The sequence below is a fragment of the Seriola lalandi genome, unplaced genomic scaffold, assembly GCF_002814215.2.
Source record: "Seriola lalandi dorsalis isolate HSWRI2012SDOR001 ecotype SW California unplaced genomic scaffold, Sedor1 jcf7180002054829, whole genome shotgun sequence".
Lineage (NCBI taxonomy): Eukaryota > Metazoa > Chordata > Actinopteri > Carangiformes > Carangidae > Seriola > Seriola lalandi.
In genome coordinates, this window is record NW_019525382.1 from 62,182 (window position 1) to 83,842 (window position 21,661).

General features: G+C 42.4%; 1 protein-coding gene across 1 annotated transcript in view; it reads left to right on the plus strand.

The window, feature by feature from the left end:
* Positions 1-21,661, plus strand: part of nr5a2 (nuclear receptor subfamily 5, group A, member 2) — a 69,340-nt gene that overhangs the window by 43,033 nt on the left and 4,646 nt on the right. Inside the window, exon 6 of the mRNA XM_023426522.2 lies at positions 1,534-1,681. Coding sequence (XP_023282290.1) covers positions 1,534-1,681 — 148 coding nt within the window. The remainder of the gene's footprint in view (positions 1-1,533; positions 1,682-21,661) is intronic.

Below are 21,661 nucleotides of genomic sequence, written 5' to 3' on the forward strand. Positions count from 1 at the left end.
GCAGATTTCTGTGCTTTCAAACAAGGTACATTTTCTACACACATCAAACCCCTGTACGCATCAAACCGATCTCACCTTCCACACTCATCTTTAATGTTCAGCTAAGATCGTTCATCGTATTCATGATGGGTTAAGATTTGAAGGTTTATTCATATATTTACTCTATGTCTCTCCAGGAGGGATAATAAAGTAGTATTGATTGATTGATGGATACACAGGTCACCAGGGTTAGTGCTAAGTCTCCTATAGCGACATTATAGCGTTTTTTTCCTTCTCTCTTTTTACTTAGGGCTAGGAAGCAATAACCCAAGGCATCACTATCAACAGTCCAATCCTTCAATGAAGTTATTTCATGCACAGTTGATTTTATGTAAATTGATTGACATCTTGGAAGGGGGGCAGTGTCTGCTTCTCACAGAGTCATAACTCTTACCGTCTCGAAGGTGGCAAGAGGGAAAGAGAGTGGGACAAAGGAGTTAAAGTAGAGAGGTAGAGTAGTATATTAAGAATGGTGTAGTAAAAGAAAAAGGCAAGAAAGGGAGGAAAGAGGACAAAAAAGAGATGAAAAACATGGTGCATTGTTAACATTTACTCTGACCCCTCTTCAGACAGATGAAAAACAGGCTCCAATCATCCTATTTACACGATAAATAAATTCCAAATCCAGGCTGTTTTTAATTGCAAATGGGAGCTCGCAGGGACCTTCTTCCTCCCTGAGCTTTAGGAACTGCACACGCCAACATCTACCTTCCCCTGGAAACCCTCACGCAGTCAATTATGGTAATGAATTGTCAATAAATATAAAAATTTAATATGGTCCTGCTTACTGTGAGTGGCAGCTGAGGACTTGCCTCCAAGACAAATGTGCTGCGGCTGCAGTTATGAGGAGCACCTGGAAAAAGGTGTGTGTGTATGTATGTGTTTGAACGAGTGAAAGGGTCAGAAATAAAGAAGATGGGTTTATCAGACATCTATCTATCTATCTATCTATCTATCTATCTATCTATCTATCTATCTATCTATCTATCTATCTGTGTTTTATATCATGCCTCAGCATGTTTCTGGTTTACTGTAGAAACGAAAAGAAAAGAAAGAGAGAAGTCAAATCTGGCAGGTCTAGTTAGTCGGATGTGAACTCTCATGCTCTCTCCATATGCCCACAGCATGTTGTCACAAAATACAGTTAAACTGGAAAAAAAATCTTCTGCCTGCATCTGCTGTTTTAAAATATCCACCAGTGTCTCACTCTCTGACAGACAGACCAAAGCTGTCTGGGAAGTCTAATATGTATTAAGTCTGCTGCAGCTACACATAATGTTATCTTTATAGCAGGATAGCATAGCTACCCTACACATTGCTGACGTATGAATATTGAATGCAACTTGGATGACTCAATGAAAGTCTGTGGCATTGTATTAGACTATACTGATGGTCAAAAACTCCACAGAGTATCTTTCATCCAAGGGTGTTTCTGGCCTCGGCGCTTTTGCTTGAACACAGTCTTACTTCCGTTTCTCTCCCTGCTTATTCTAGGTGGACTATGCAGTGATTGCTTCGCAGGCAGGAGCCACCCTCAACAACCTGTTGAGCCACGCCCAGGAGCTAGTGGCCAAGTTGCGCTCCCTGCAGCTAGACCAGCGGGAGTTCGTCTGCCTCAAGTTCCTGGTCCTCTTCAGCCTGGGTGAGTCTCTAAAGCTCTAATGTTTTGTTTTTTTTTTTTTTTGGAGGAAGGGAGGGGGTACCTTTCCAGGAATCAATTTAGTTATTAATTTAAATGCAATTTAAATGCTTTAAGAGAGGATGAAGATGTGGTACTTGTAAAAGATCTACAGGAGGGAGGGGCATTAGGAGGAAGGGGGGGGGGGGGGGTGTAGGAGGGGAGGGGAGGAAGGAAAGGACCAGTGGTCTGGGAGGGACAAAAGAGAAAGTGAGGGAGGAAGGAAGTGAGGGAGGTAACTCACTTGGTTCTTCTGCAAGGTTTACAAACTACTATTGAGAGAGGGGTAGCTATGTCAGTATGAGTTGGTCTAAAATGAATATGAATCATTTACATTTTTGGAATTTAGCATCCATTTTTGGAATAAGCATCAATCCCTGGATCAATAACATTATATGTAATGAATCATAATGTTTGTAGGATGTATGATCGTACAGTATGATTGGGAACCATGAACTGAGTAAGTCAGCTGGAAACAAGGGAGGACAAGAGCTGGGTGGTTGAAAATAAGTGCATGAGACATTGAGGTTTGGGGAGATGGAACGGAAAGGGAGTTTCTTTCAAAGGCGATTTTTAGGTTTTTTCTCTCAGATTGAGTTTTGGAGGGTCAGACGCGAAAGGAGGGGAATTGGAGGGCACAGAGATCAACTGAGGAGGGGAGAAGGGAGGAAGGAAAGAAGGAGAAGGAGGAGATAGGAGGATCTTGAAGTGGGAGAGAGTGGGAATTGGTGGGAGGCAGGTATCGCAAAGCATTTGAGATAGAAAGGTGGGAGGGAGCCGAGCCCATGGGATTAGGAAAGGAGGGAAGTGGAAGGGATAAGTAGCTAAATGAGTTAAGGGATGAAGAGAATGGTAACATTCATATGTGTGTGTGTGTGTGTGTTTGTGTGTTTGTGTGTGTGTGTGTGTGTGTGTGTGTGTGTGTGTGTGTGTGTGTGTTCAGATCCCAAATCTGCTCTCTACTCTCTAAACCGAGGTCAGACATTGCCAGGAGACTGTCATCTCTGTCTCTTTCCTAACAAGTCTGCAACAAATGGCCTCTGAGGGATATACACACACACACACGCGCACATGCGCGTGTGTGCGCACGCTCATTTTTAACATTCTGCATTACTGAAGCCAATGATGTCCAGGTAGTTTCACTCAGCCTGTCCCCACTCTGGCACTGTGAGCAGAAACAGTAGCATACATATGATGAATATTTTCTTTGGCTACCCCTCCCTCCATCCATCTGTAATCCACAAGGGTCACGCTTTCACTTCCTTACTGCCTCTAAACAAAGAAAGAGGGACTAATGAACTGCTTGGCAAAAGTGCGCACACACAGACACACACCGAGGTAATCAGGCAGGATTAATGTTTGTGTTAGTGTTGTTTGTGGTACAGCGAAGAAAAAGGGGAGGGATGGGATGGATTTCAGTGGGGCTTTGGAGTGTGTATGTCTGTGTGCATGGATGCGTTTTGTTTGTGTGGGATGGGGGTGTTGCTGGGGCTCAGGGTCTAAATAATTTGGCAGAAACATCATCCATAATGAAAGGCTCACCTGAGGGATATGTATCGCCCCCGGCAGTGCCTGTTCTCCGGCGTTGCCCGGGCCTCCTCCTGCAAAAGAAGCCCGACACGGATGCCGTAGAGCTGGCTGAGGGGATCAGTGCTGGAGAAGGTGGAGGTGATGCCGGTGGCGGGGAGGGAGGATGAGGGATAGGGAGGGGCTTGAGCAACGTAAAGCCGGTAGATTTAGAAATGATTTAATTAATATAACACGCAGCTGAACAGAGACGTGTGTGTGCGTATGTATGTGTGTGTGTGTGTATGTGTGTGTGATGGCCGTGACAGGGATGCGATACATACGTTTACCTGAGGGATGTGCATAATGTGCGTGGCAGTGGGAAAGCAGGTGTGTATTCATGCATCTGTGTGTATGTTTAGAAAGCTGCCTGTGCCCAACAAGCAGAGCCAATTAATAAGGATTGTAGTGAAATGAGGCATGAAAGTAGCTCTGCACTGACTGCTCAACTAAAAGATTAAATGCTCCCTCTTTATTAGCTTTATTGCATCCCTAACACTGGTTTACTGCACTCTTAGCTGAAGCTAATACACAGTAAATGGGTTTAATCAGTATGACAGGTTTGATACTGGAAACTGTAACTGTTGTCGCCTTACTTGTTGTGACAATGCTACTTTTGTTGCAGATACTGCTTGAATATGAGGACATCACTCTTGCAACTGTTGCTACAACTACTTTTAATGATCCTGCACCTCACCAGTTTGCATCTAACATACTGTGCCACTGTGAGATGCAGTGTAGCCATGTATGAAAGCAAAGGCGTGGAGGTTGCATCAGACCAGATTTCGTGACTTAACGGACTTAACATTCGCTTCCTCGTTAACTGTAACCACGACCTTTCTCTAACCTTAACTAAATGCTTTAAGCCATACATAGCCATAGTTTTATTTGGCATAAGAATGATCTTACCATAACTTTGACTGTACTGTAGCTGCCGTGATTTTAAAAACATTGGCACTGGACATATTCTGGGGTTTTGCAGAATTATTTAATATCGATGCTCCTGTCTGGCAACACAAGTGTATCACTAATACTATACTATGACTGCACTCAAAGTATTACTAGTACCCCTATTAAAACTAGCTCTCCCATGAGAGTCATGGAGGTAGTGATGCAGTCTGTATTCATTCCTCTTGCTCCCGGCCTCTTTTTCTTCTCCTATCATTCTGTGTGTGTCTTCCTTTTTCTCAATATTTCTCCCTCTATCTTCAAACCTCTCCTTCTCTATCTCTCCTTCTGTGGATGGACAATCAGTCACCTCCTACCTGCCAGAAGAGCTCTTAGTTAATCCAGCTGTCGATAAAGACAGGGATATAGATGTCACTCCAGCTGAGGGGAGACACTTGTCTTCAAACCTTTATTTTTATATTTTCTTTCCCCCTCTCTTTCTATAACTTTCCCCTGTCTTAAGTGAAGTCTTTCACCCTTTATCAAGGATGAGATTATCATTCTTAGAGCATTGATCTCTTAAGTGTTTGTAGGACTGTGAGGAATGGTTGTGTGTTGAGCAAGAGACACACAAAATGGAAGAGAGAGAGAGTGAGTGGTGCTTGGGTCAGAGTTCAGGAAAGGATTACTACGAGTTGTTGACCACTGTTAATGGCTCTTTGATTTTCTTTAAAAGGCTCAAAGGCCTAATAGAAAGACTGACAGGTTGTTGTATATGACCAGGGGACAGATCAGCACCAGAGGTAAGGAATGGGTCACAAGTTCAAACTCAGGCTGAGAAAAGTGAAAAAAGGGCTCTCTTCTTCCAAATTTTAGGCGGGGTTGACTCCCAACTGCACTGATGGACATACTGAGTAGAAATCTGAGATAGTACTTGGCAGTTCCCAGCTATGAAGTTATAGAGGAAAGGCATTTTATTTCAAATACCAAGGAGAAAAGTGTGCTTCCTGAAAGGAGCAACATCATTGATATTGTGTGGCTCAAAACCAGCTCAAACCCTGTAAAAGCTTTACTTGTAAGTGGAAAAAATAAAATAACAAGATTTATTGATCAACTTTAACGAAAAAAAAAAAAAATCATGCACATGTGTGCGTGACGCATGCCAGCGCAAAGTCAGTTTCCATATTAGTGAACCAGACTCGGTGACAGAGGTCAGACAGTGTTCAGCCAGCAGCCAGTTAACCCAGCTCAGCAGGTCAAACCCCATCAGGTGTAATTGGGTGAGACAGGTGCTGCCAGTCCTTGTAAGCTGAGAGGAGAACCAGAGTCGCTGCCAGACCAGCGTGGGGTGGTAAATGCTCCCAGCGGAGAGAGCAGATTTGTGGACATAGCCCTAAATAATGTCCCAGCATCGGGGCCTTTAGCAGAAACAAAGCCAGTGACAAGCTGATAAAGAAGAGAATTTAAGTTTGTGTTTGATTTGTGCTCTGTGTAGGGAGAGTGACAGTCAAACCCCTATATAGACTGATTTAAAGAAGTCACATTGGGAGTTTGATAAACTATGAATATGTCAAATGTATAATTATTATTATACATTAATTGGATGGATTCCATCTTAAGCCTCGAACCCAAAACTCTGGCAATACACTGATCGATAAAGTCCATCTGCTTACACTGGCATTTATGTGACTTATTTAATTTCTTGATCAAGTTATTTGGATATGACGATGGATTAATCAGATCTGAACTGATTTAGTTTTTAGTTAGAAAAAATGTCAGAAAATAGAAAGAATACAAAGTAACCAAGCAGATATTAACATATGAGAGGCTGGAACCAATGAAAGTTTTGCATTTTTATTTAGAAAATGATTGATTAAATATTTCTATTTCTTTCTGCTATTAAATATAAGGATAGAAAATGTTCACATTTTTTCTCTCAGGGAAAATGACACCTTGATACCTGAAGCTGTTTGGTTACGTTAATACAATATGACTCTTTTCAAATCCAATTAATGCAATGAAGTAAATACTAAAACATGCTGAAAATGATGTTTAATGCCGGCCCCAGCTCAGTGATTAGAGATCAGTGTCCATTCATTAGAACCAAGACAGCCAGTCATTCAAGAGCTGCCTCAGCACCACATAAACTGTCTGTCAAGTGATTAGTCAGGCTCTGAGGCTGGAGCTTAGAGACTCACACCCACCCATCCATCCCTCACCATCCATTCAGCCCTCTGCTTTGTCTCTTCTCTCATTGCTCTGCCCTTTCGCTCCCTCTCTCTCTCTCTTTTATTTTCACATCCATCTTTGTACAACTCGATCTATCACAACTCCATCCTCACATCCACCTCTATCGCTCCTCGTTTATCTTCTCCCACATCTCAACTGCCATTTATCTCTTTTCCTCCCTCACTCAGTGTTTTTTTTTCCAACCCTACTTAAAATGTCTTAACTACAGTCATTTAAACTTGTAATGTAATTAAAAGAAGTGAAATTATGTCATGAAATTATGTCCCCGCTTCCCTTTATTTCCAGTAGTGGTCAAATAAAGGTGAGCTTACCTCAGCTACCACATGGAAAGATGATGCATAGATAGACCGACCAATATCTATCTTATCTATCTAACAATCTTAATTCTATATGGTCATTAATATTGATCAGTGTTTTATAGCAGATTCCAATCTTGCATTTAGAAGTGAGACCTCAACAGTGTTTCTGCTCTCTCAGAGTTTGCAACCTATGCATCTCTCTGTCACCTGACTCCTGGGCTTGTTCTGAACCAGCGTCTTTCTCTTGTCTTCCTTCATCTTTTTTCTTAAAATCTTGAATCATTGGCACCTTCTTTACTTTCTCCATGACTCTGTCTCCACTGCTACTTGTGATCTTTCATTTGAAATGAGATTTCAAAAAAGATGTCGTATGTCTTTACACTGATTCACACTCTTCCCCGTGAAAGTGGCTCCTGCAGTGTGCGTGCTATCTTCAACACGAGGGACACATTTGTCTTAACTCCTGCTAAGCATGAATGGGTGGTAGGTTGATGGTCACGCTGAGTTAACAGTATACAATGGCACCAATATGGCAGTGCAACGGTTAACAAAACAGAACAGGCGAAAACAAAACGAGCTAGATGTTAGATGATATTTGCAGAACAGTCATAGCGAGGGAGACTAGTTTTGGTGCGTTACCAGGTGTAAGGTCTGCCTCAATCCTACTTCAGCATTTGAGAGGTGGGTAAATGGTGTCATCCCCCCCTTACACCTATGGTAGGATGGGTTGTTCATTAGTATGTTTAGTGCGCCACACACTGAAGACAGACTCTTTCTGTTTCATGCACTGCGAGGTCAGACACCAATCTGCTGACAACAACACAAACACAGCAAACGTGATTAACCTTGATGAAAAAAGACAAGCATTATCACTCTCTCTATTTCTCTATCAGGCCGTATTTGTCTCTCTGCACAAGGAGAGAAAACACGCACACGCACACACACACACACACACACACACACACACACACACACACAATTCCCAGACAGGTATGTCCTAATTAAGCAACAGCCGCGGCTGCTCAGAATCAATGCCCTGATCGGGGAAGCTGGCTAATTCATGTACACCGCTCTCCCCCTCTCCTCCCGCAAAGCCTGGCAAATATTCATTTCCTGAAACGAACCGAATCATTTAGAATTCGGTCGGGGATTGATTAACATCGGAAGGCGGCGACTGTTCAATATTTACATCCATTGAGACCAATGTAAGGGCCAAACAATGGGGCGTATAACTTGCACAACTTAATTAAAAACAACATAATAAGCATATTTTTTTCCTCTTTTTGTGCTGCTTGCTTTGTATGGGAGCCGAGCTTTCTGCTGGGCTGTAAGTGAACAGAATGGAGTCATCATGAGTACCTTTGACCTGATCAGTACACAAATAGAGTATGTTGTCAGTTGTTGGGCTCTGGCCTACGGGACTCAACAGGAGTTGTGGCTGTCCAGAGTGACCAGGAAACAGGATCAACGAATAAAACATTTATATTTCCAGAATTAAGGTAGTTTTGCTTCATCAATTTAACCTTTACTTGAAATACAGGTGCCAACCATAAAACAAACAAGTACAAATAACTTCCTAAGTTAAAGAAACATCAGAATTAAAAGACTACCCAACCCTGCCTCTACCAATACTCCTATGTTGTGGGGTCAAAAATCTGTTCATTCCATGGGGGCTCATATCCCATCTGGGAACAGAAAACAGTTCACACATCTAGAGTTAAAACTTATTATAAAAACTAATAAGACGGATTATAGGGCTTAGGTAAATATACAATACATGTGAGTACACAAGTCAGAACAGTGATTGTATGTTGTGTTTGGGTTACGTAAAAAGGACTTCATTAGACATTTCACATGTCAAATGTTTTAGCTCACATACAATCCCACAAGAAAAGTATTACAATTGTCACAGATGTGATTTTTGCCTCACTAGAAGTTCATGAGAAAAGACCCAGATATTATATGACGCATGTGTGTGAAATGTAGCACGAAACATAGCCAACTCCATAGTGTATGTGTGTGTGTGTGTGTGTGTGTGTGTGTGTGTGTGTGTGTTTGTGTGTGTGTGTGTGTGTGTACAGGGATGCAGCCCCTATGCTTAACGAATGCTTGTGTGTCCCACAAGTTACAGACTCAGTGACTGGATTGGTGCAATGACAGCAGTAATGGAAAATGCAGTAGATTGCGGTGGGACTAAGACTATAAATGTATGTATAAGGTTCATAAAGTGCAATCCATGCACAGAGCGACTGCATCTAGTGCTTTTTCATCACTCTGTTTTGAAGCTTGGTGAAGTGCTCGGCAAACTCGTGTTGATTGAAAAGTATTGGACTCTCATCTACTTTTCAAACAAATCTTTTTACCCACCATCAGGTTCCTTCAGGCATCATTTTAATGTAGGAAACAAACAAAAAAAAAAGTCACTCAAACTTTGTCTCCGACAGAGCCAAACCCAGCTAATCATGTTTGAATTTCCTGACTTTTCTTTCATTTTCTTTCATCTCATCAGGAGTAGGTGAGAGTGTGCCCTAAAGCAATGAACCTAATACTTCCGCCTATTTTCTGTCCATTTTAGCCTAAGAAAAATAACATGGCGAGCAGTCGCCTTCTGATGCTGGCTGCCACTTTGTAGGGAATTCCATGTAATGAGGCTGCCTAAAAGGCTTTCAGACTTTATCAAGCAATAAATGCTCCAGGTCTCCAGCCTGCCACTATTACCTGGCAATGCTGCAGGCTGTTGTCATTAAGCAGCAGTTGTGGTGAGTTGTGGCGGCGGCAGGGATATTGAGGATCACTGACGCTCACCCCTGACCTGAGTGTCCCTTGAGCCTCGGTGTTATTGCCTGAGATACCTCACAGTTTCCTTATGGATTTCGACATTCTCCAGATTATCTCCAAAGTATCTTTCTAATTTACAGTTACAAGCTTGCCCTCTTTTCTTCTCTTTTTAGGTATTATCTTACCAGGATTTATATGGTGATTATGTGGACACTGGTCTTTATCTTGTTTCAAACAAGGCCAATTATCAAAGAGTAAAGCAGCACAATAGGGGGGTTTGTTTGGAGGGGGATTTGTAAATGGATAGACCTCAGTATTAAGTGATAAATATGGTGATAAGACAAAAAAAAAGCCACATTATTGTTGTTCTTCAGTGGGGACCCGCTAGATAGAGAGAGAGAGAGCAGAGCCAGCTAGTCAGGATGGTAACCTAATTAAACATATTAATGGGGATTAAATACTCCTGTAAACCACAGTATAGAAAGAATAAACAGCAGGATCTGCATGTTTCACATTTAAAAATACAGATATGTGGTATTTAATCTCCAGGTCTCCAAAGACTTGAGAATCATGGCAATTCATGTAAAGTATACAGTACATGTAGGTGACGATCATCCTATTTTTAAAAAAAATGGAAGCTGAGACAAACAAAAAAATGGAGTAACAACATTTTTTTTTTGGTTTGAACAAGCACTATCAGTACACAAGCAAAATTGATCCAAAGCATGCAACTTTAACACAACAGAGTGATACAGCAGCAGCAAATTCTCTCACCATTTACTAGAAGTGTTGCAAGAGTAGTAATCTCTGTGAATTTCAACACAGCCCACACCCAGTAAGAGTCATAACACGTGCGGCCCAGCTCTGCACTGCCTGAATATGGTGACGGCTGCATGGTGGCAGTAGGATTTAATACACTTTTACTCACTGGCACAGCTCAAGCAATACAGGACATACCCTCTAAACTCCTGCTCCCCTCCATCAATACACTCACTAACTACCCGAGCAGTGAGTACAACCAGACAAATGCTTCTGTAAAAGTTTTTTTTTTTTTTTTTGTTAAAAAAAAAAAAAAAACTTTTCCTCCCCTCTACCTCCCTCTCTGCTCCACTCCCATGTGGGGTGATTTAAGACGGGTAAGCTATGGAGAAACTGTTGCCCTCCATCTCTCCTCCCTCCCTCTCATTCTCCCTCTCCCTTGGCCTTATTACAGGCTGTCAGTTTATTATAAAACATTAGGAAAGCAGAGGGACACTTGCAGTTACTGTCCTATCGATCGGCAGGGATAGATTCTGTGATTTAGAGTCAGCCTCTGCTCGCACCCTCCACGTTCTCGGTCTCCTATTAAGGCACCAGCGCTTTGCTTTGGCTATTGATGTCTCAACATTAACAGTTACAAGCAGCTACAGAAAATCAATGCTCAACTTTTATTACCGGCTGCATAACGCAGAGGACCTCCCGTCAGCTGATACTTAGCAGTCAAAAGGAGGCGCGGATGGTCCGCCTCGCACGTCAGGTGTTTTCTAAGTGATATCTGCAGTAATATCAATCATGTGTGGAACATATGGGGGCTTACAGGGGCCAGTTGAGGGCCTTGGAGCTTAGGGGTACAGCATAGGAAGGTATAGCTCGCCAAACAAATTAGCACACGCTTCCAAACATCAGCCTCTGCGCCTGGACAGAGACTTAAAAGGGAGAATGTAAGACAGGCAGGGAAGTTTTTATCTGAAATTCTCACGCTGAATAGATTTTCCCACAAATACAAAGTGGCAAACATCTGCACTTCTCTCAAATCTCTTTGAACACGTCCAGTGTCCACAAAAACACACACATGCAACACACCACCTAAATGTCATCAAATAACGATCGATCCCCTCAACCACCAGCACCGACCGACCGGCCATCCATCCATCATCAGCATCAACCTGGATGTGTTTGTGTGTGTGTGTGTGTGTGTGTGTGTGTGTGTGTGTGTGTGTCTGTATGTGTTGTAACAGAGAATCTAAACCCAGGTAGCGTGGATCTAGAGCGGCTGAGGCCTCTCAAACATTTATGAGGGGCTACCGAGCAGCAGTACGGCAGCCCTTCTGGGACAAACAGCCCCCGGTTCTGTACTCTCAGTCCCGATCAATGGAACTCAAGTTCATTACACACACTTTTCAGCCGAACGGCGGCAACTGATCCCCCCCCCCCCCCCCCCCCCCCAGATAGTGGAGCAGCCCACCGCTGGGGCTGCATTACACTTGCTTGTTTTCGTGACTGCGTGTGGAAGACAGGGGCAGGGAGTGTGTATCTGTGTGCATGTGTGTGCGTGGAGTGTGTGTGTGTGTGTGTGTGTGAACAGGGGCTGCTCCCAGTGGCCAGAGCTTGAGGTTATCATTATGTACAGGTCAGTCCGCTGCAATGCTAATGCTAATGCATTCTCAGTGGCCACAGATCGGGTCCCAGTGCTGCGCTAGCTAGGTAGCTACTCCTCTCCAATTAAAGGCTGAGGGATGTCTGGTTGGGGTAGGGAGGACAGGCCTGGGCTATCCGGGGCCCTACGGAGAACAAGCTCACATTAGTCGAGGAAAACAGATCCGGAGAAGAAATTGTGCATACATTGGAGTGCTGCAGAAAATCCCACTCTTGATTTGAATGATTTGTTGACTGGAGATCATCAAGTCCCTGGCTGTGATTTCATGCATTCTAATAATTTCTTTAGACAACTTATTTACTTTTGGTCAATGTCACATAACTTCACTGTTACCAGACCCAAATGGCGTCAAAGTGTCTGTACAAACTATATTTTAAGTTAGCTTATGTGGGATGATACTGTCTATTAATTAATTAATATGTTAACAAGCATTTCAACCATTGCAATCATTTTCTTGACTCAAAAAGCATCATCTCAAGAACATGGTAAACGAAGAAAGACGAGGTGTCCAACAAATTTGAGCTGATTCTTGCGATCGAAAACGCATCAATGTTTCACTCGCAAGCTACAGATTTACAACACCGCTGCAAGATGAAAACTGCAGATTTTTTTTTTTTTTTGCAGCGGTGCATGACAGCAGGAAAAGAACAACTGCCACACTCATGCAGCGTATTGATCAGACCGCCTGCCTCGACCTTACTTAAACATTACATACAAACAGCAGCAAAGAGTTACACAACCCTCCCTATGGAGCCGTCTCAACCAGTGATCACTCTTTTTTTTTTCTTCTATGTGCTCTGGGAAGCAAACACACATGTACAGCTATATATAGTGATGTAACGCACATTCACACACATAGATAGGCACTGGTGTAAACACACACACACCATAGGATCTAGGCCAAAGGGTGATGTTGTGGCCCCTGAGTCTTTAGGTGTACCTTGGGTCAAATGTTCAAAAATATAAATGTAATCAGATGCAACCCGCTTTACACATCCTCCTTGTCAATCATTTGTAAAGTTGTAAATGTGAATGGCAGCACTTCACTTCTTCAATCTGTGTCTCAGTAGGAGCTACAGTATTATTGCCGTTACTGTCATGTCCACAGCAAAGACAAACTTTTATGATAAGACATTTATGGCAGCTTCAGCTCATGATGTGTCATTAGTGTTAATCATTGGACATTGGCAATTACTACATGGAAATTGTAAAAGACACAGGTGTGGAGTAAAATCAGAGCTGTAATGCTTGGGCAAGATAAAAGATGGTGGTGACGGACAAAGCTATATGAAAAGACTTAATTCATCGCTTTGTTGTTCAAAAATGTTGAAAAATGTCTGGAAACAAAGTCTGAAAAACACTGTCTATTTTTGTCAAATGGCAAATGGAAAGAAACTCGTTATTTGTCACTGGTATCTGACTGACTTTGTACCCTTGCGAGCGTGAGCCTCCACAGGAAAAAATACTGACGATTAGAGTAGAAGTAAAAATAATCCTCTACATTCACCTACCACCCTGATATCACAAATGGAGCCCGTGGCATCACAGTACTGCCCGGCATGTGGATTGTCAGCCATTGTGTTCCTGTGTGAAATGTGTACAGTGCAGAGGCATGTGTTTCAACTATGGTGGTGGTAAGCTATATGGTAGGTCAGGTGGCTGCTATAAGATTATACACCCTCTTCCCTTTGCTCTTTGAGCCTCTGTGCGTGTGTGTGTGTGTGTATGTGTGTGTGTGTGTATGTGTCTTTGGACAATGTGGTTACAAGATACCTCTGGCAGGGAAGAGAACAGTGGAGCTTTAAGGTGATGTGTGTGCATGCTGTGGCGTGTGTGTGCGTAACCAGAGACAGTGATTAAACGTTTTAAAGCACAGATGATCCAACAGGTGCTCTGGCTCGCTGTCTCTTGTTCCCCCACCCCTCTCTCTCTCTCTCTCTCTCTCTCTCTCTGCATTGAGCCCCCACCCACCCTGTGACCCCACACCCCCACTCCTGAACCATATCACAGCTCCTTTCTTGTCTCTTCATTCTTGTCCTAGAGGATATTTTAAGCAACAAAGCCCTGTGAGTCCACTGTCTTACACACACACACACACACACGCACACACACACACACACACACACACACACACACACACACGCACACACAGACACCTTGAGCATAGCTATTCCTTGTAGCGCACTTAACAAAACCATCATAGTGCAATGGCAACCTTCAGAGCTGCTGGCAAATGTTGGAAACAAGGGTCAGGGAGCCAACACATGTTGAAACACAGGAGGGAATGAATCAGTCAGCCTTCTCTTCACACACACAAAGCTAAAGTACACACCCATATGTCATTAGTAAATAAAGCAATGTAATTTAAGGAATATTCCAGGGTGCTATCAACCATTTGTCATGCCAACTCTGGGCCTGTGCAAGCTGCCTTAGTGCATAAATTTGTACGTTAGTGCCACCTGGCACTGATATCCATAGCTACTGTTGACATTACACTGTTAGCCTGTAAATTCTTACAGTGCTCAGTAATGAGAAGTTCCTGCCTGACATACAGACAACGAACATAGCAATCTTAAAATGAAGCATTACAGCAGTACTTTCCGTAGACAAACAGATGTCATAAAGGAGAATAAACAGGCGATTTTCTAAGCTGTTTCAACTGGTTTTGTTTGGCAGTTTCTTTACTAACTGGTCAAATTACAATCCCATGAATCCTCAGGAAAGTAAAAGTCCAGGATTTTTACTTGGTCTTTCTTTTCATATTCTGTTGTTTTTGGAATTTTACTTTTACAGTCAGAAATTGCTCCAAATGCGTAATGGAGGATGCGAGCGCACACACTGTAACAGGCCTATTTTGTCTCTTAAAATTCTTTCAATAAAACTGGTGAAACTCTCAAACCACGGTATGTGCAGAACACAAACAGACACCCACAACCACAGACAAACACACTCCACAACATCTTTTCATTAAACAAACGTTTTCGTGGTTTATCCTCAAAATTGCTCATTTCCTCTAATTTCCTTGTATTGTGCATTTGAAAGTCCTAACATTCAGCGCAGTAGAAAAGCCCAGCTCTCTAAATCAAGTCCAGCTTTGAGAGGCAGTGTGCAAACATGTCATTTTACATTAGCCCTGAGGGGGAGGAGAGAGCAACCATCGCCATCCAATACTTTTGAATAAATTAAGCCCCAATTTGCACTTAAGTTGACTCCACTTGTCACATGACAAGGGACGAAAATCACACAGAGAACAAAGAAGTTAAAAGAAGGTGTGGAAAACATGCGGCACACTCTCTTTTTAGTCAGCACTCTACCTGCTGGCTCCAATCATCAAATGAGAATGAGCCAAAGGAGAAGGGAGAGAGTGCAGGAGAGAGAAAGGAGTGAGAGAGAGAGGGAGGGGGGAAAAATGACGCTATGGATTAACTGTCTTTCATGCTGAAAATATACATCCCCAGGCGCTTGGCACTGAATTATTAATTCAAATTTGTCAGAGAAAGAATGAGAGAAATCTATTGACGGGGAGACGGGCCCTTTAATGGTCTCATTAAAGGGGAGGCTTCCCACAACAGGCACCTTCTGTACTGCTGCAGGAGTTTTCAGGGCAGTGGAGGGTTGGAGGGATGTACTTGACCCCCCAATGATTTTCTGTCACTTTATCATAAACAAGAAAGGTTGACATGCCCCTTCATTCCCCACGCCCTCCCTCCACCACCACCAAACAAACCCTGTGTAATTAGCCAAGGGGTTCAAAAGTGCACTGAATGTAAACGAGGTTCACATGCATGCGTAGATACAGACAGACAGACACGGCACCAACACACGCACGTTATATGCTGCGCCCGCTTCTACTGTTGCTGACAGCTACAAAGAAGTGAGAGGTGAAGTCTAGAGGAGCCTGAAGAGTCACCTCCCAGGTACAGCCATATTGATTTCTAATTCATTCGAATTTCCATTTGCCCATTTCACTGCTCCATAGATCATTTCCACAGATTGGACCAAACACAGTGACTTTTTTGTCTGGAGCGTTGTCCATTAGATATGTGCCTGTCAGTCATGTGTTAGTGTCATTAGCCGCATATGGCTGCATGACTGGGAGAGGGAGGGGGTTAACTGTTCGTGCAATCCAGACGGTATTAAGAAGGTGAGAGAGCAGGGACCTGTGGGTGCACCACGTTGTCCGAGGTCGACTCATTGAAAGGCACTTGGTTCCGCCTCCAGGGGGGCTAAAGAAGGGGGCAATATGAAGAGGAGGGCGGAGGACTAGAGGGACCACAGAGGACTAAGCACTAGCTTCATTGCTGATTCAAGTCTCTCAGTATCCCTCTGGCAAATGGATTTTCATAATGCTGAGACAATGTGATTTTTTCTCCCCAGCAATATGATTTTAATCCCAGCGAGTCCACTGTTGTCAGAAATGAAAGGTAGCAAATGAGGCCAGCTGACAAAAATATTTTAAGCCACAATAGAGAATGAAAAAAAGAAATCACTGAAATAGCAAGCAAAAACTTTTTGTTGTTCTGAGTTAAAACATGTTTACATTTTTTTAAAATCAAACTGCCAGGTAACTGGGTTATCTCACACCACAGAATATGCAGTCTGACTTACTTCCAATCCATTAGATTTAGTTTATCTTATTTTCATTATCGATGAATCTAGTGATTATAATTTCAACTAACTGATAAATCATTTAGTCTAGAACATGTCCAAGTTTACATCCTTAAATTACTTATTTTATCCAATGAACTGTTCAAAAGCGAAAGATATTCAGATATTTGAAACCATATAAAACAGAAAAGCAGCTAATCCTGATGTGAGAAGCTGGAACAAGAAAACATTTAGCTATTTTGCTTGATAAATGACATTTAATAAATTAATTTATTACAAATTTTGAGATTATAACTCACACATCTTGTGTTAAACCAACGAAAAACAAACAAGCAATACGTGCCATTCCATGTCAGAAAATCTGAACTTGCTACCGATATTAACTTCTGTGACTCTGCCCATCTGTTGAAGACCTCAAAGTCCACATAATAACGCAGCCACAGACAAGACCAACTGATACATGATGTAAATTTGTTTTCCACTTCACCTCAGGATAAATCCACAACACCTTCCAGCCAGCATAAGCAATGAGAGAGGCTTGTCTCCTTCCTGCTTGGAGCGCCTTTTCTCTTGTTTATTTTATCAGACCTAAGGCACTTTTCCTTTCCTCTCAATATCTCTCGACCTCTCGCCATCGCCCCACCGAGCCCGCCGACCCGTCCTTGGGCGACAGAACTGAACCAGCCGCTACCTGTTTAGCTTAACAACAAATAGCAATAGTTGTCCGCAGAGGTTGAGCTTTGACTTAATATATCCCCAACTGGACTGCACCTGCTTAATTCTAGCCCCCTGAGTGGCTGAAGGGAGGATTTGTTGAGTTGGCGGGCAAATTGAGCCTTCATGCTTTATTCTGACATGCTGACAGTAGCCTGTCCCCATTGGTGGCCTGCTTTCAGGAAGTGTGAGACAGGTATTATTATGCATTGTTAGCCCAGAGGATATTTGGCCTCTGGACATGGGCTCTATGTTAGCTTGAGGGCATGTAACTACAGTATGTTACTGTATGCTGGTGAAGTAAAGGGTCACTTTTCAAGATGAAGGGTCACTGTTCAGGGCTTAATGAGCCCTTTAATATATGAGCCAAAAAGGCAAAGGATACTTCCTGAGATTCTTTCACTCCATTAGATACAGAACTAAGATTCAAATTACTATTATAATAAAGGCATTACGCAAAGCATGCAATGACATTTAACAATAATTCATAATAAAAATGAAAACTTTTGTCATGTGAAAACAATAATTGCAAAAAAGAATGAAAATGACTGGGGTAAGCATTCAACCCTGACCTAACCTCATCTTCTCCATAGCCTTGAACAGCATCTGAAACCACACACCTTTCCCATGTCAGAATAAAGGGGCCTGTGTTCGACAACTTCTGTGACTTTATGAAACTCACAATCTGACAAGCCCACCCACTGCACGCAGTAATTGTCCAGATGAGAAAGTGAGCAGGGTTTGAACTTTTCTCTCTAGCTCTCTTTTTTTCATAATTTGCACAGCTATTTCTGTCACTTTTTGTATGTACAAATGGATGCAACACCACCCTTTAAATAAACCCTTCTGCCTTAAACGTGTTTTGACAACACATCATTCTACTGTAGGTTCTTTTTTTTTGTTGAGTATGTCCCTGCCTTGCTCTTCTTGTATCCTGTCATAGGATAGTTATGATGCTTGTTATTCTGTTAGCCTTTGGTGTACCAAGTCGCAAAGAACCCCCATTAGATGTTCAGAAGCATAGAACTCCAGTTTTACCCCCATCTTTTTACTCGCCTTTAACGTGGAGGCATCATATCGGAGAAAGGGAATTCCCCAAATGGGACTTGGAGGAAAACAAGGAAGCTGAGAGCTCCAGGGAGTGGGGAAACGAGGACTGTTACTCTAATGGGGAAGTGGAGCCTCCTGTAGAGGGGGAATAAAACCCAACTAAAACACACACTTCCACGTGAAATGCTGTCAGTGGAGTGTGTTGATGGGAGCTCAGGTGTGTAGCCGCAATATGTGTGTGTTTGTGTACTTCATGACTTTATGGTGCTGTGAGGGTAAAATGGGGGGTAAAAAAGGCAGCATGTTGCTTTTCGCTAATACAAAGCCCAGCTTACATATCAGGACAGTGCACCATAACTTAGATAACAGCCTACTTAAGTGATATCATTAACCAGACGGCCATTGGCCCTTGCCCCATGAACCTTATTTGCTTTGATTGCCTTTGCTGCCCTGTTTTTTTAACACTCACATACACAGACACACAGACACGTTCTCCCATTGAACACGTATTTCTACATGTTGCTTGTTGTAGGCTGTAAGTCCTTTGTCCTCACTTGGTCCTTTCTTAGTTAAAGGTTATTGGGTTCTCTTCTTTCAACGCCCCTGTCACTGATTGGAGCCAAGCCGCGAGTCAGATTAATAAGGAGTAAAATAGCGGTGGACAGTGTCGACTTGATAACAATCCAGTAGGGTGCAATAAAGAGGACTTGGCCTGGATGCGGGTTCAACTCTGTGGTCTTTGAAGCTCCGCTGCTGTAGTAAAAGGTGCTTCAGCTTTGATAGGCTCGTATAAATGCCCGTGAAAGTCCCTATTGGAAGAGGCGAGGGCCTGGTTCCCGCCTATACAGGAAGTGACCAGTTTGTCTTTCACTCACGTTTAATTGGCCAAGTTTACTGACAGCACTTGACTCAATAACCGTTTATGACCCAGGAGTTTTATGTGTTGTTTTTGGACCCGGCAGGAAACATGTGCTGTGAAGTTTGAAAGGCAGAGTGAATTGGCAGCATGTGACTGAGAGCTTTCATTGATTTAGGCAGTAAAACTGTAATGGTGAGAAAACATGGTGTTATTTTGCCATGTATAACCATTCGCCTTAGACCAGTGTCTTATATTAAGAAGACATGACTCGAAACTGGTGTTCACGCGGAAATAGCAAAACTTACCTAAAAACTTAAAACCCAAAAACATACCACTACTTTATCCAAAAGGTTGTTTTACAGGATGGAGACACTTTAACTTTAACCCACCACCAACAATTACAAGGTCTCCTATGATGACATATTTTACATTATTACAGCTGTGTTTTACTATATTGTTCATTCATTGTCTGTTTATACACCTACTTCCAGTAATGGGTGTCCAGAAAAGGAATTACAGTTGTTGACAAATACATTAATGAACACTTCGATTGGCTTACAGCTACATAATAGTGTGTTGTTAACAATTTATTACATGCTCATGTGAATACATGTTTATACTTAGAAATGCTAAACAAGGGGGATTAAGTGTTACCTGTGTGGCTAAATCCTCACAAATAAAACTAAACTCTCCATATGACAAATAAGAAACAATTTGTGTATGAATTATTTTTCTGCATTTTAAATTTTTGACTGTTTTTTAAACAGACGTAGGTTTACACTGTGTGTGGATAAATAGAAGCAGCAGGTCTTACAGAACTAGGCTGCCTTACTGTACAGTGCAGTGTTTTTCCACCTCTTTGGCTTCTTACAGCCATAAACAAAGTGATGCCTGCTTGCTTTCGCAATGGCCAGTGAACTTTGACACCAAATGATGTTTTGAGTTTTTTTCTCATAACTCTGTGTCCACTCTGTAAGGCATCACTGAGATCAGAGTAAAATAACAGTGAGTATATTTGCTTAGTCGAAATGCTGTGTGCGTGTGTGTGTGTGTGCATGTCTGTGTGTGTGTATGTCCCTGGAGCAGGTTGATTGTAAGGGGTGGTCAAAGAGAGTAAAAACATATGCAGACACACACACTCTCACGGCACAGAGCAGATCTAGTCTAATTAAAAAGCACAGCGGTGATTTCAGGGGTTCTGTGAAAGAGAGAATGAATCTGTATGCATGTGTGTGTGTGTGTGTATGCGCGTGTGTGCGTGTGTGTACTTTTGCATTAGGTCGCTGGCTTCAGCATGATCGCCCGTCAAATGAAACAATGTATTCCGTGGGACCTCGGGGTTTCCATTTGAGTATTCGGACGCGGCGCTGCAACGAACTGTGGCTGTTTTATGTGAAAAAAAGTTGATAATTAGTCCCACAGTGACTGAACGATGAGATGTAGAGAGTAAGAGAGAGCGAGAGAGAGTGAGAGAGAGAGAGGAGGAGGAGGGGGGATGGGGGGCATTGAAGGAAGAGGAGAGAGCGCTTATCACACTTAATACTCCAACCTGACACTGTCTGGGAATCATTAATCAATTGCTTATTTTGTTTGTTCTTTTTTATTTCCCACTCTATTTTCTCCCTCCACACTCGTCTCCTGCCTTCGAATAATCAGTAAATCTTAACCAGTCTACTTGTCTGATTTGATTAGCCACAAAATTAAGAAAAAATCCTCTTCAACCACCTGAGTGTGTTTTTGTCCGGTTCTTCACTTGTCTGCTGGCTTTTGCAGTCAGGAGTAGATTTCAAGCTATTGTCATTTGTGCTTTTTCTTTTTTCTTTCTTTGGAAGCCCTGATTCATTATTTTTTCAAAAGGGGCTGTGGTAATAATTAGCAATTAAAATGCTGTCTTTTTGCCTCACTTTCCCCTAATTAGCTTGACAGAGACATTGGGTACTAATTCTCTGTAGTTTCCCCCCCATCATCCACACATACACCCATCAAACTCCCCTCCACATGCAAACACACTCACGCAGACACACACAAACACAGACAAATCTTTCTGAGAAACCATGGCAACACCTCACATGTTTTTGCTGTGATCTGGGCCTCACCTTGTCATGTATCTGCACATTTAACCAAATCAAAATCAGGAGGAAGCTCTCACATCCCTCAACTGATTATTAAGCAGCATGAGATGTTTGTTATCGACGGTGTCTGTACTGCAGAAAACACTTGTCCTTACTCATATTACTTCATATCAAAAATAATTACACACTAAATATTTTTCATGCCCAAAAAGTATATTTGCAAACCCACCTTTGCACAACCTCACTATCTATAATAGATTCTGCGCAAGACAGAATTTTGCTGTTTCAAATTCAAAACTTTATTCCCCCAACACAATCTAATCAATGTTCATATTTCTCTTTGGCCTTGAATTTGAAGCTTTTGCCCTGTAATCTATGTCCACTTTTCAATATACTAAATGTAGTTGGACAGTGTGGCTCTCAACAAGACTATAATGACTTTAT